The sequence below is a fragment of the Schistocerca americana genome, chromosome 2, assembly GCF_021461395.2.
Source record: "Schistocerca americana isolate TAMUIC-IGC-003095 chromosome 2, iqSchAmer2.1, whole genome shotgun sequence".
Taxonomy (NCBI): domain Eukaryota; kingdom Metazoa; phylum Arthropoda; class Insecta; order Orthoptera; family Acrididae; genus Schistocerca; species Schistocerca americana.
The window spans coordinates 608,162,606-608,175,385 of NC_060120.1; the positions used below are offsets into that span (position 1 = coordinate 608,162,606).

The window sequence follows — 12,780 nt, forward strand, 5'->3', positions numbered from 1 at the left end:
TCGTCCACAAACTCAATTTGGCATGTTCTGATCAGAGAAACATTTCAAAAGTATGCTCCTCAGAAGGTATTAGAATGACTTACTTTGACTACTTCTAGTTCCTTATGGCTTATGGAACAGTTTTTTGGAGTGAAATCATTAGTCGATTAAAAGAAATTTTTTCATTATAAAAAACGGCTACTCAAATCATGTCACACAGATGTGTAAGGGCTCACTGCAACTGCCAAGTTACAACACAACTGTGGGTTCCTCCACGTAAAGGGAGCAAAAACCACTCATACTCAAAAACACGTGACCCATTAAGGTGTCATTCTTTATAACGCACAGCCAACAGACAAAGAGATTGGAGAACATAACGGCTTATAGAGTAGAAATACAAGTGAATATATTAGATTGCAGAAATAGTATGTCCTAATTTACTGCTGAGCACTTTTCAATACTGTTAATAGATAGACCTCTAACATACATCTTATGATACATGAGATCAATTTGTCATCACAACCTATAGGCCTACTCCAAAAAGTAACACAGATGCAAAAAAACACTGTGTTCCATTATCTTCTGTTTATATATGTATGATGCCACATCATCAGTACATATGGTATTGGTACATTCAGTTGATAGTTCGCCAGAGAGCTGGCAAAGCAGTATCAACGCCTCCAGCTAATCTGGTTCAGCTAATCCAATAACAATGTGATAAGTCTGTATTTTGTCACATCTGCAGGGTTTAAGTGTGGTATTGGATCCCTCTCCTTTCCACACCCACACACACACACACACACACACACACACACACACACACACACACACACCACGAAATCTTGGTTGTGGTGAAGTACCACATCCCAGAGAGAGAGGAGGAGGAGGAGGAGGAGATTAGTGTTTAACGTCCCATCGACAACGAGGTCATTAGAGACGGAGCGCAAGCTCGGGTGAGGGAAGGATGGGGAAGGAAATCGGCCGTGGCCTTTCAAAGGAACCATCCCGGCATTTGTCTGCAGCGATTTAGGGAAATCACGGAAAACCTAAATCACGATGGCCGGAGACGGGATTGAACCGTCGTCCTCCCGAATGCGAGTCCAGTGTGCTAACCACTGCGCCACCTCGCTCGGTCAGAGAGAGAGAGAGAGAGAGAGAGAGAGAGAGAGAGAGAGAAACTATATTTTTCACTGATGAAGTGTTCTGTAACTGGCGAGAGTGTACAATTATGGTCCACGGTATTTGATGAATGTGAACCAAACAACAAGATATATACGCGCGTGAAGGAAGAAACGTTTGGCATGCACAGAAACTCCAACTCACATGTGAGGCATTCGGGCTGCTGCAAGCTATTTAGAAATGAGTTAACTGAAAATCCTTTACTCTTCTTTTCTCGATGAACACTGTCGGCAATGGATGCACGCCGTTTAAGTCCTTTCAGAGCCATTTTTCTCATAACTGTGTGTAACACTTCAATCTGAAGATTCCCTCCTTTATAAATGTAACACTACTCCCAAAATATAATCATTTCTCACATCATGCAACACTTGTTTCCAGATGTGAGGAAAGGATAGCTGGTGAAGGCTGCAGAGGAATGTCATATTTCATCTAACTTCAGGTAGCTCTGTAATTTCTGTCAAAGTCACAACAAAATTCATATACTCCCGCATGCAATAACATGTAAACAAACACACGTGCATTACTTTGCGGCTACATAGTCAAAGATTATGTGTTAGCAGAAGACACTGTGCAAGGTCACGATGCCACATGCAACCAAAACTTGCACGGGCATCCCCAAATGCATTTGATTGTTGAGAAATGTAGAATTATAGAACTCAGAAACTTAGTATCCTATGATTACAATAGCAGCAACTTACAAACTATACTGGTCAACTCATACAAATACCTGTGAGTCACAAGCCCTACGAAGCAGATCACTGTCAATAAACACTATTTTCACGAAAAGCTCGCGGGTTTCCAACAAGGCGGCAGCGTTCGGCTAACACTGCCTTTCGACGAGTCTCTCGTCCCCATCCGGCTGAAAAAATGTGTTCATCGTAGCACACATCGGAAAAGTTTGCATGACCACAAAGACTACTTTGCTTCCAATAGTGAATTTGTTCTTCTGAGGTGAGCTAACTGGAAAAACAAAACTATAATATGTGTGCATTTGATCAAGAAATAGTAGGCACCCAAATTAAATGAAGCAATAAATGGTTCAGAGCTAGAACAAACAATGCTGTGGCTTCCATATGTTCCGCCAATTTTGAAGCTATCACTCGTGAACGAGAAAAGAGGTGCCACGAATACGTCGCTATGGGTTTTCTGTGTTATTTAAGAGTACATTGAACACTTATACACTTGAGTAATGTTCCCCTTTGCGGTGAAAAGCCGTTTTTAACTGTATATCAGGTCCTTTTTGTTAATAGTCGTGGCAGGCACTGTTTGTTTTGCAGAGGGAACACTTCTCATTAAAAATGCGCCTAAGAAAGATGATATACTGACGTATCATTGCCTGCAGTTCTTAGAAGAATTTCCTGATTAATGGTTTCGATGGGCTCCACTCATAATTCAGACAGCCTTCCTTTGAGAGACAAAAATTTCTATTGTCAGTTTGAGATTTCATCAGCAAATAATATCTTATTATGTCAGTGAATCTTGGTAGCTGTAACTGAATTATTATCTGTAGGTCACGCAGTTATTCACAAGGGAAAAGTTACCAAATGCTGGTACCACAAACACCAATTAACAGGGGGTTAAGCTCTGTCTCGAAATAGCACGGAAAACGTGTTATACAACCCAGACTAACACATAACTGGAGTATAAACTCGGCATAACTTAAAAGGCAATTTCTGGCGGGGTTGATTTTGTTGCAACACATGATATCGAGCTGAATAACAAAAACTGCAGTGACTAGGTTCCAGTGGGGTAATGTTCTTCTCACAACGGTTTCCAAAAAAGTGACGTCATTTTTACGTCACACGCAATATCGACGACCGCATGATCGGCTAACCTGTGACTGTTAATTGAATGTAAATAAGTTACATATAACTGCAACCAGTCACTTTTTTGAATAATTATGTTTTATTCCATGAACTGGTCACAAGCCAGCACCCAGCATTAGGCTAAAATTAATTATGTAACCTCCAGAAACCATCTGAAGATGAACCTGAAAAGGTTCGAAAACCGATTCATGGAATGAAATATAATTATCTAAAAAAGTGACAGGTTGCATTTTCATTTAACTTATTTATAAGAATATTACTGCTCCTCGATTTACTTGCATCAATTTAAGATGTCCTCTTCAGTTCCTGTCTAACCACACACTCTGAAATCGTTACATATTCAGAAATAGAGAGCCACATATTAGTGAACTGGCAGAATATGAATTTTATTGTTGCACGTTTCAGTCGCAGCAAGTAAAGCTGCACAATCATATACACAGAAATCGCTAAATAGTTATGTCATCCCTCGTTCTCATATCAGACTGAACGTAAATAACATCCAATATCGCAGAACATACTTGTATCTCTTTCATAAGAATGTAACAGAACGTGTTGACAACGCTAACATGAAAAAATTGTATGCAAGGGGATGCGAACCAACAACTTTCGACTCCACAGACTACGACCACGTTCATTACACTAGCACTTAATCATACAATATTTAACTCCAGTCTTGGTTATCAGAATACAATAGAATACAAGAAGTACTCTATCTTGAAGACATGTATCGTTGATGCGTTAATAAGTGACATTTAATGATAATGGTGATGTGTTTGTGCAAAATTTCAAAGCCCTGTTACATTGAAATGGCATATTGCAAATTATAAAACAACTATGTCTCATTCCTAACATGAAAATTATTCATGATAATAACTCACTCCTAAGAAGGCGCTCTTATGTGAAGATATTAACCGTTGATAAATCGTAATGTGACATTTTATTATAGCAATAATTAAAATAAATCATTTCAAGAATGGCGTGTTTTTGTAAGTCTCCAGCATGCGCGCATGGAATCTTATGAGAGAGTCTTATCGAATGCTAGCGATAGTTGATAGCCGATCATGTTGAGAGCCAATCATGCGGTCGTCGATATGGTGTGCGACGTAAAAATGACTTCATACAAAATATCGATTGCTTTGTTGAGAAATGAGCATTAACCATTTCATTTCGTAGGCAAACTCTTCACAAATCCCTGCAACTGAAAGCAGAAATTTCGGTAATGTAAAACTTACTACTTTTAGGATTAAGGACGGTATCCATAGTTCCAGCATATAGAGAGTACTTTTTTTTCTGTAGGGCTTTATGTCTTCGATCGTTAGGTTTCACTGTGTTGTAGCACACTTGGATGAAGCTTAATTCATGCAAGCTGAAGAGGTGATAGCTTTGCAAAATTACGAAGCTCCTAACACTGGATTAATTAAAAAATATTCCTTGACACTGGAAAAAAGATTGCATAAGCTGTTATAGGAAGGCTCGATGGGCAAAACGTTGCCAAAGTAGATTGCAGAGGAACTAAAAACACTTACAGGTAATGATTTATTGTTCGAGACTTACTTGCATTCACTGTGGCTTATACAGCTTCTGCAGACTATTAGCACTGTTTTGGCAGCACATATTGATTTATCATTGGTAGTTTTGGTGAATAAAGTGGAATCAATGGTTGCAGCTTTAGAGAACAATGGTTGCAGCATTGTTCAACAAAAAAGCATGGCTGTAGGCCCTGAATCAGGTATCAGCAGTGAAGAAAGTAAGTGCAATCCTAGTACAAGCATTTCACCTACTACACCTGTGGTAGAACAACTGACTGGAAGTGTAATAGAATTGCATGTGGAGAGATAACAGTGATTCTGACAGAAATTTCGGAAAAGCTGTTCGTTGTAAAAACAGGAAAAATAATTGAGGTTTCGCTATTATTCAAATGCAGTTTCATAATATCCTCAAATATCTTCGATTTAGTTCACCATTTGCAAAATTGCCACAGAAAATGCCAAGTTTAACCATCTACTGTCACAATTAGAACCAAAATACACCGATAATATCTGAGATATTATTTTCAGCACACAAGTAATAAATATGTGTTGACTAAAAAACGTCTACTGAATATATTATTCAAAGACAACTAAGATAAGCGTATTAAGTGATTAGTCATGGGAATGGATTTGGGAGACCAAAACCCTAGCCAGCTGGTATGCAAGATGCAAGCCTTGACAAGAGTAGAAAAATGTTCTTAAGACACTTTGGCAACAAATATTTCCTGATTTTATATGGAATATTTTCCCAGTGAAGAGGGACAAGAAAAAGTGGCTACAACGGCTGATAAGATAATAGAAATGAATCCCTGTAACGAATTGTTTATCATTTAAAATTATGCTTGTAACCAACAGGATGTTCCAGTAACAATCAGTGACATGATTACAAGACTTTCAGGCCCAGAGCCAAATATATGCATTCTCAACTAATTATAAACGCAGGTATCGCCAGAGGATCTTCAACTGGCAAAGTAATAACAGCCGCAAAAGGTCTCAAAATAAATTCAGTTATCTGGGAAAGTATTGTTATTATCAGTTTCGCTGTGGACAGCACTGTAACTCTGAAAAATGCGCGCCTCCATGTAGTTGGTCCAATCAAGCACACAACTCAGCCGATCAATTAGCAGCAAGTTCTGCTGCCCAATCCAGCTGCCGCAAAACCTGCCTAGTTGAGATGAACAAAAACACATGACTGTGATTTTTAGTTGACTTTGGGGATGACGTTTCTGAAATTCCAACTAACCCAAAAGTTAATGTTGAATCACCATATCAATTATGAGTTGTTAATGGTACCAAAGTTCCTACATTCAAGCTCGAACTTTGTACCATCGATTTGGGACAGCGACATCAGTTTCAGTGGTGGTATATCGTTGCGAAAATCAATAAAGCTATAATGGGAGCCAATTTTGTGAATAAATTCGGATTATTAGTAGATATTAATAATAACAGATTAACGGATAATGTAACCAAGCTCAGTTTTGAGGGCAAAGTTGTGTCAGATTCAGTTGACAAAGTTGTAAGTACCATGAGTCAAAACTCAAGATTTACAGAACTGTTTACATGATCTCAAACACTGCAGTACTACTGAAGGCCTATCCATGTTTTCTAGGGTAAGACAGTTAGTCGGCCAGAGTGGCCGTGCGATTCTAGGCGCTACAGTCTGGAACCGAGAGATTGCTATGGTCGTAGTTTCAAATCCTGCCTCGGGCATGGATGTGTGTGATGTCCTTAGGTTAGTTAGGTTTAATTAGTTCAAAGTTCTAGGTGACTGATGACCTCAGAAGTTAAGTGGCATAGTGCTCAGAGCCATTTGAACCAAGACAGTTAGACCCAAAGGGTGTGGGAGTGGCAGAATAATAATTTAAATTCGTGTTACACAATGGCATCACTTGGCCATTCACCTTCAACGTTCCAGTGATTCATTGATGTGGTTTTGTTTGACTGGATTTTGTGTTTCTGTACCTCCACTACAATTTACTCGCCTCATCAAGTATTGAACACTGAGCACACCTAAAAGGAGTCCTAGAGCAATTGTCTAGTTATAGACTTTGATTCAACATTCCAAAACCAATCTTGAGAGTAAATGAAATAGAATTCCTGGTACTGCGTAACACCAGAGAGATCCTGTCTGCTACCTGAGAAAGTGAAAGCAATTTTTGGGTACAAGTTTCTTGGCATTGTTAACTACTAGAGTAATTGTCTTTAAGATGCGGCGCAAACTCAGGTTGTATTATACGACTATATTAAGAGAGCAAAACGCAAGGATAACAGAAAATTCAGTGGACTGTGGAAGTAAAGAAATTGTCAAAGAAATGCTCAGATTTACGCCTAGCGCTATGCGCAGACACATCAGATTTTACTGGAAAGGGAATTGAAAACCTAGACTTGTTGGGAATTTAGCTTTCTGTAAAAAAATTTAAGTATTTACATGTTGGAAAGCACTTCATAATCTTCACTGACCATAATCCACTCACATTTGTTTCACAATTGGTTGCAAATCCCCTATCTGGAGTTGATGAAGCGACAATAATGGACTTTGAAGAAACTGCCACGAGTCAACTGCAAGATCACAAACTGCAGCAACTCCAAACAGGGAACAATTCCTTAAATTTCAAGTCACATCAACTACTACCAGCAAGAACAGTGTGGTGTGACACTTCAACTGCAAACATCGTACCTCACATTTCTGAAGTTTATAGTCTTCAAATATTTCTCCATTTTCAAGGTTTAGCTCATCTGGCCATAAGGACTACAGTGAAACTGCTAATTAGTAGAGTTATTTGGTTAAACATAAAAAGTGATGTGTGACAATGGACTAAATCCTGTGTTAGCTGCTAGAAAACCAAGATCACTCGCCACACAAAATCACAATTGGAAAAATTTGTAGAAACAGATGAACATTTCAGTGTTGTACACATTGGTGCCTCAGCAATATAGATAGCCCTACCGTACGTGCAACCACAATGGAGGGGTATCTGTTGAGAGGACAGACAAACGTGTGGTTCTCGAAGAGGGGCCGGAGCCTTTTCAGTAGTTGCAGGGGCAACAGTCTGGGCGATTGACTGATCTGGCCTTGTAACACTACCCAAAACGGCCTTGCTGTGCTGGTACTGCTAACGGCTGAAAGCAAGGGGAAACTAAAGCCGTAATTTTTCCCGAGGGCACGCAGGTTTACTGTACGGTTAAATGATGATGGCGTCCTCTCGGGTAAAATATTCCCTAGGTAAAATAGTTCCCCATTCAGATCACTAGGCGTGGACTACTCAAGAGCACATCGTTATCAGGAGAAAGAAAACTGGCGTTCTACGGATCGGAGTGTGGAATGTCAGATCCCTTAATCGGGCAGGTAGGTTAGAAAATTTAAAAAGGGAAATGGATAGGTTAAAGTTAGATATAGTGCGAATTAGCGAGTTCGGTGGCAGGAGGAACAAGACTTTTGGTCAGGCGAATACAGGGTTATAAATACAAAATCAAATAGGGGTAATGCAGAAGTAGGTTTAATAATGACTAAAAAATAGGAGTGCGGGTAAGCTTCTACAAACAGCATAGTGAGTGCATCATTGTGGCCAAGATAGACATCAAGCCCATGCCTACTACAGTAGTACAAGTTTATATGCCAACTAGCTCTGCAGATGGCGATGAAATTGAAGAAATGTATGGTGAAATAAAAGAAATTATTCAGATAGTGAAGGGAGATGAAAATTTAATAGTCATAGGTGACTGGAAAAGTAGTAGGCGAATATGGATTGGTGCTAAGAAAAGACAGAGGAAGCCGTGTCGTATAATTTTGCACAGAGCATAACTTAATCATAGCTAACACTAGGCTCAAGAGTCATAAAAGAAGGTTGTATACATGAAAGAAGCCTGGAGATACTGACAGGTTTCAAATAGATCATATAATGGTAAGACAGAGATTTAGGAACCAGGTTTTAAATTGTAAGACATTTCCAGGGGCAGATGTGGACTCTGACCACAATCTATTGGTTATGAACTGTAGATTAAAACTGAAGAAACTGCAAAAAGGTGGGAATTTAAGGAGATGGGACCTGGATAAGCTGACTAAAACAGAGGTTGTACAGAGTTTCCGGGAGAGCATAAGGGAACAATTGACAGGGATGGTGGAAAGAAATGCAGTAGAATAAGAATGGGTAGCTTTGAGGCGTGAAGTAGTGAAGGCAGCAGAGGATCAAGTAGGTGCCACTCAGAGTGGCCGAGTTGTTCTAGACATATGTCTGCTTGTGTCTGTATATGTGTGGATGGATATGTGTGTGTGTGCGAGTGTATACCTGTCCCTTTTTTCCCCTAGGGTAACTCTTTCTGCTCCCGGGATTGGAATGACTCCCTTAAAACCCCGTCTCTCCCTCTCCTTCCCTCTTTCCTGATGAAGCAACCGTGGTTTGCGAAAGCTTGAATTTTGTGTGTGTGTTTGTTAGTATCTCTATCAACATACCAACACTTTCGTTTTCGATTGGTAAGTTACATAATCTATATATATATATATATATATATATATATATATATATATATATATATATATATATATATATATAAAGAAAAGGACGAGAGAAAGAAAAAATACATGATTTTTCTTCACATGATGATTCAAACAAAGGTGGAGGAATTGGAAGTTAGTGTATGGTGCGACATATCATAGGAAAGGCGCTATTCATACATTCCACAGAGGCACATACGGTATGTTTTTTGTGCCTTCCATAATCTGGCACATACGGGGATTAGAGTTCCCGCTAAATTCCCAGCATAATATGTCATATGATTCAGGATCAGATGGGATTGCTGGCACTGGGTCCACTGTTGGTTACAGTGCAGGAAAAAGCAAAGTCAGATGACATGTGCATGTTCCCTCATGATCATCTGTCAAGCCTACTGCACAGTGGTGGATCGGTTCTCACACTAGCCAGCAGCATTTTCTGCAGACAACATTTAGGCCAACACTGTTTCTATAACGCTCGTCACAGGTTGGTTTGCCTTTTATGGAGTTCCCATGTCATCACTTACAATAGATGAAAACCGTTTGAGGCTTGTTTGTTATAAGAGCTTCTTCAGGTGTCTATATGTGAACACATTAGGCCAATTAATGACCACCATGAAAGCAAAGAATTACTCGAAAGATTTCATCGCACACCCAAGGTAACATTAATACCGCTTGATACAGTATGGACTGAGGCTTTGTGTCGTGGGTTATTTGGCCTCCATTTGGGAGTGAAGGAGAGTCTAGGACTCTGTTTTGGTTTCAAGGCGCTGTGAAGGTGTCTGTTTGGAACTCGCTGGGTGAATAAGGAGACACAGCATAAACACCCCAAGTAGGACGTTCCCACACTGGGGGCCTGCCATGGCTATCTCTCTCTGTTGGTGCTGGCCTATCTGGAGGACGAAGCCTTGTTGCTCCTCGAGTTACTAAGACTGGATGAGGCTGTAATTATCGTCATGCATTGGTGGTTTTCTTCAGATATGGGCAGTGGAGTCTTAAGCACATTTCTTGCAATATTATTCTGCAGCTTGCTTATTAGCCCTGTTATGGAGGATCACATTTATTTATTTCGATAGATGCCCCTACTGTTCTTTTAGTGCGCCTTTGGCGTATTTTTGTCGTTCTAGCATCGCTATGCTCACCCTTCCTTTTGGATGTGATGTGTTTTCGCTTTTGCATTGTACTGCCAAGCATGTCTGTCTTATTATGTTCACTTGTTGAGTGGGCTTAATATGTTATCATGTTTGGGCTAGTATACCAGCTGTAATTTTATAAGCATATTTGGCTAATTTAGTCATCTTTGGTATTTCATGTTTGAATTTGCTAAAAGTTGCAATCTCTCTTGTAGCACTTCTTTTTTTAATTACTTTTAGAGGGGTGGTTGTAATACGAGTTTTCTGACGTGTGTTAAAGAATTTTAGTGGATTAGAGAAGTAAATTATAATCTCGCTCCTAACATCAGCTTTGGGCTGTGCCTGTGCGGCATAGAGGACCTTGTGTGTGCCTATTTTGATTGATGTATTAGGTGGGAGCCTAGACCAGTCTTCGGAAATGCCGTTTGTGATCATATCTTGCAGACACCACCTATGCCTGTATTCTGCACATTATGTTTGATGTCTTTATCCTTTATCATTTATAATGTCTACTACTGTGTGCATGTGTGTTTTTTTAACTAAAGAATCTCAAACCTGTTTATTACAACATTTGGGTAAAACTTAAATGAGTCTTGAAAAATCACTCAAATGCTGTTACATACCTTGTAAGTATTAATGGTTCTGTTTTATGTGCTTTCTAATGAAATAGAGATTCCCTTTTCAAATTCATTTTCAACAGCTACATTTACAGATGCATTAAAATCATTTCTTGAAAACAGAGTGTAGTGTAAGGGAAAAACATGAAACAGGTAAGACAGTTATTACTATTTTCTCCGACTCTCAAGATATTAAGTTTAGTGAGCTGCAGGACTCGATGTAGGACCCATTACTCTTCATTTTAAGCACAAACAAAGCATCATTGTCAGCTAAAACTAGATAATTATGTATTGCAGTTGAAACATTATTTGTGGCAAGTACCTGGATTGTGTAAGAACTCAGAAAATAAATATCGTACAATGTATAAAATGCAGATAGATTCTTCAGTAAGAATAACATGTTTATAAATGACAGTAAGACAATATGCATGAGGTGCCATACCAACACAGGAATTCCACCTGGCAGAGACGACGAATTTATCAAGAAAAGATATGGCTACAATTTCTTAGGAGTCATTGTAATCCAGTCATTGTTTGTAGTAAAATCTTCCTCAAAAATCAAATGTATTTCTGATTGAGCAAATGATCACTGCAATAAACTGAGACAAATAAAGTATATTTTTATCTTCCACCACCTGTAACATTTTCTAATGTTGTTTTTGTGATGCAAATTTTCATATCCATAGAATCTTAATTCTACAAACGAAGGCTGTCAGATGTATTATTGGCGTTGCCTCGAGAAAATACTGCAGGTGAAAATTTAAAGATTCAAACTTAATATATTCATAACAATAAACTGCACTCAATTTAAAACAGTTCTGCAAATGTCTATAATACAGGGAAAAAGAATTGCTACCACACTGACAGTGAACTTTCAATGCAGTTGATAGATAAGGACACTGAATGCTATTAAAATTATGTTCCAGAAGTTGTCTCAGTGTCTGGAGTACATGAGTTTAGAAATAAAGTGAAACACTGGTTAAATTTTGTTTGTCTATATAGTGTTAGGGAATATCAAGAAGACTAACATTATGGCTGCATAGTATGAAATAGTGTATTATAACACGAGCACATAGAGACATGTGAAGATTTGGTTTTGTGTAAAGAAATTACTGCTGCAGAGATACTTCCATTGTAGAGACCATTAAAAACGCTGTTCGTAGGATAACAGAAAAAAAATCGTGCGATGTATAAGCCTATGGAGTGTTTGTTATTTATGTTGTAGTGCAGTGACGCAGGTGAATTTGCCTTACTCATGTATTGTAAGTTCATTACGTCTTTACAGCTTCCTATATAAATTTTAAGCCACCTATTTGGAGCTTTAAATATTAATTTTCTAAGAGATAAAAAGAACGATCTGTAAATGTTACTTACCACATTTAGTCTGAGTTGTGGTTCTAAATTTTCCACTAGAATTAGACAGAAAAGTAGAACACTAATAGACAACACTTTTTTTAATAGATGATTACTTACTCTGTGATATTCATTTTTATCCTGGAATAAATAGAGATTCTGAGAATTATGTACAATTGTAGTCTAATTCGTGAAAGATGTCGGTTCATACAGGTCGTGGTATGGACAGGGTTTGCATTGTTGCTGGATTGAAGTGTCAGTTGTGGTACACATATGCAAGTGCTTTGCAGCTGAAGAAAGCGCAAATCCTGCAAATTAAGTTTCTGAGTTGCTTATCTAGATTTTGTCGTTTACTGTCACCACCAGTGATTACAACTCACAAAAAGTAGAATAAAATTTCACTAAATAACTCGCTATGCTCACGTTTGATGCTTATAGTGGCTACAACATTCACAGCAATCTCTCAGAACACAACTGAACATTCATTGGCTGTTGGAGATGCGTAATTTAGGCCCACAGAACAATCGCTTGCCATTGCTCATGACTCCAATTATAGTCATGTTGTGTTGTTGTGCAATGGAAAAAAAATGCAATTAATAAAGAGGTAAGGCAGCCTTACAGGAAGCTGCCTGGAGGGATCTGTGTAATGTGTCAATAATCAGTTTCAGATTTAAT

At 38.7% G+C, this 12,780-nt stretch overlaps 1 protein-coding gene across 3 annotated transcripts in view; it reads right to left on the bottom strand.

Moving 5' to 3' along the window:
* Positions 1-1,679, bottom strand: part of LOC124593416 (nucleolar pre-ribosomal-associated protein 1) — a 173,322-nt gene extending 171,643 nt beyond the window's left edge. For all 3 annotated transcript variants that reach the window (XM_047131928.1, XM_047131925.1, XM_047131926.1), the window contains exon 1: positions 1,303-1,679. In XM_047131928.1, the coding sequence (XP_046987884.1) occupies positions 1,303-1,313 (11 nt within the window). In that variant the 5' untranslated portion in view covers positions 1,314-1,679. The remainder of the gene's footprint in view (positions 1-1,302) is intronic.
* Between the last annotated feature and the right edge of the window lie 11,101 nt (positions 1,680-12,780).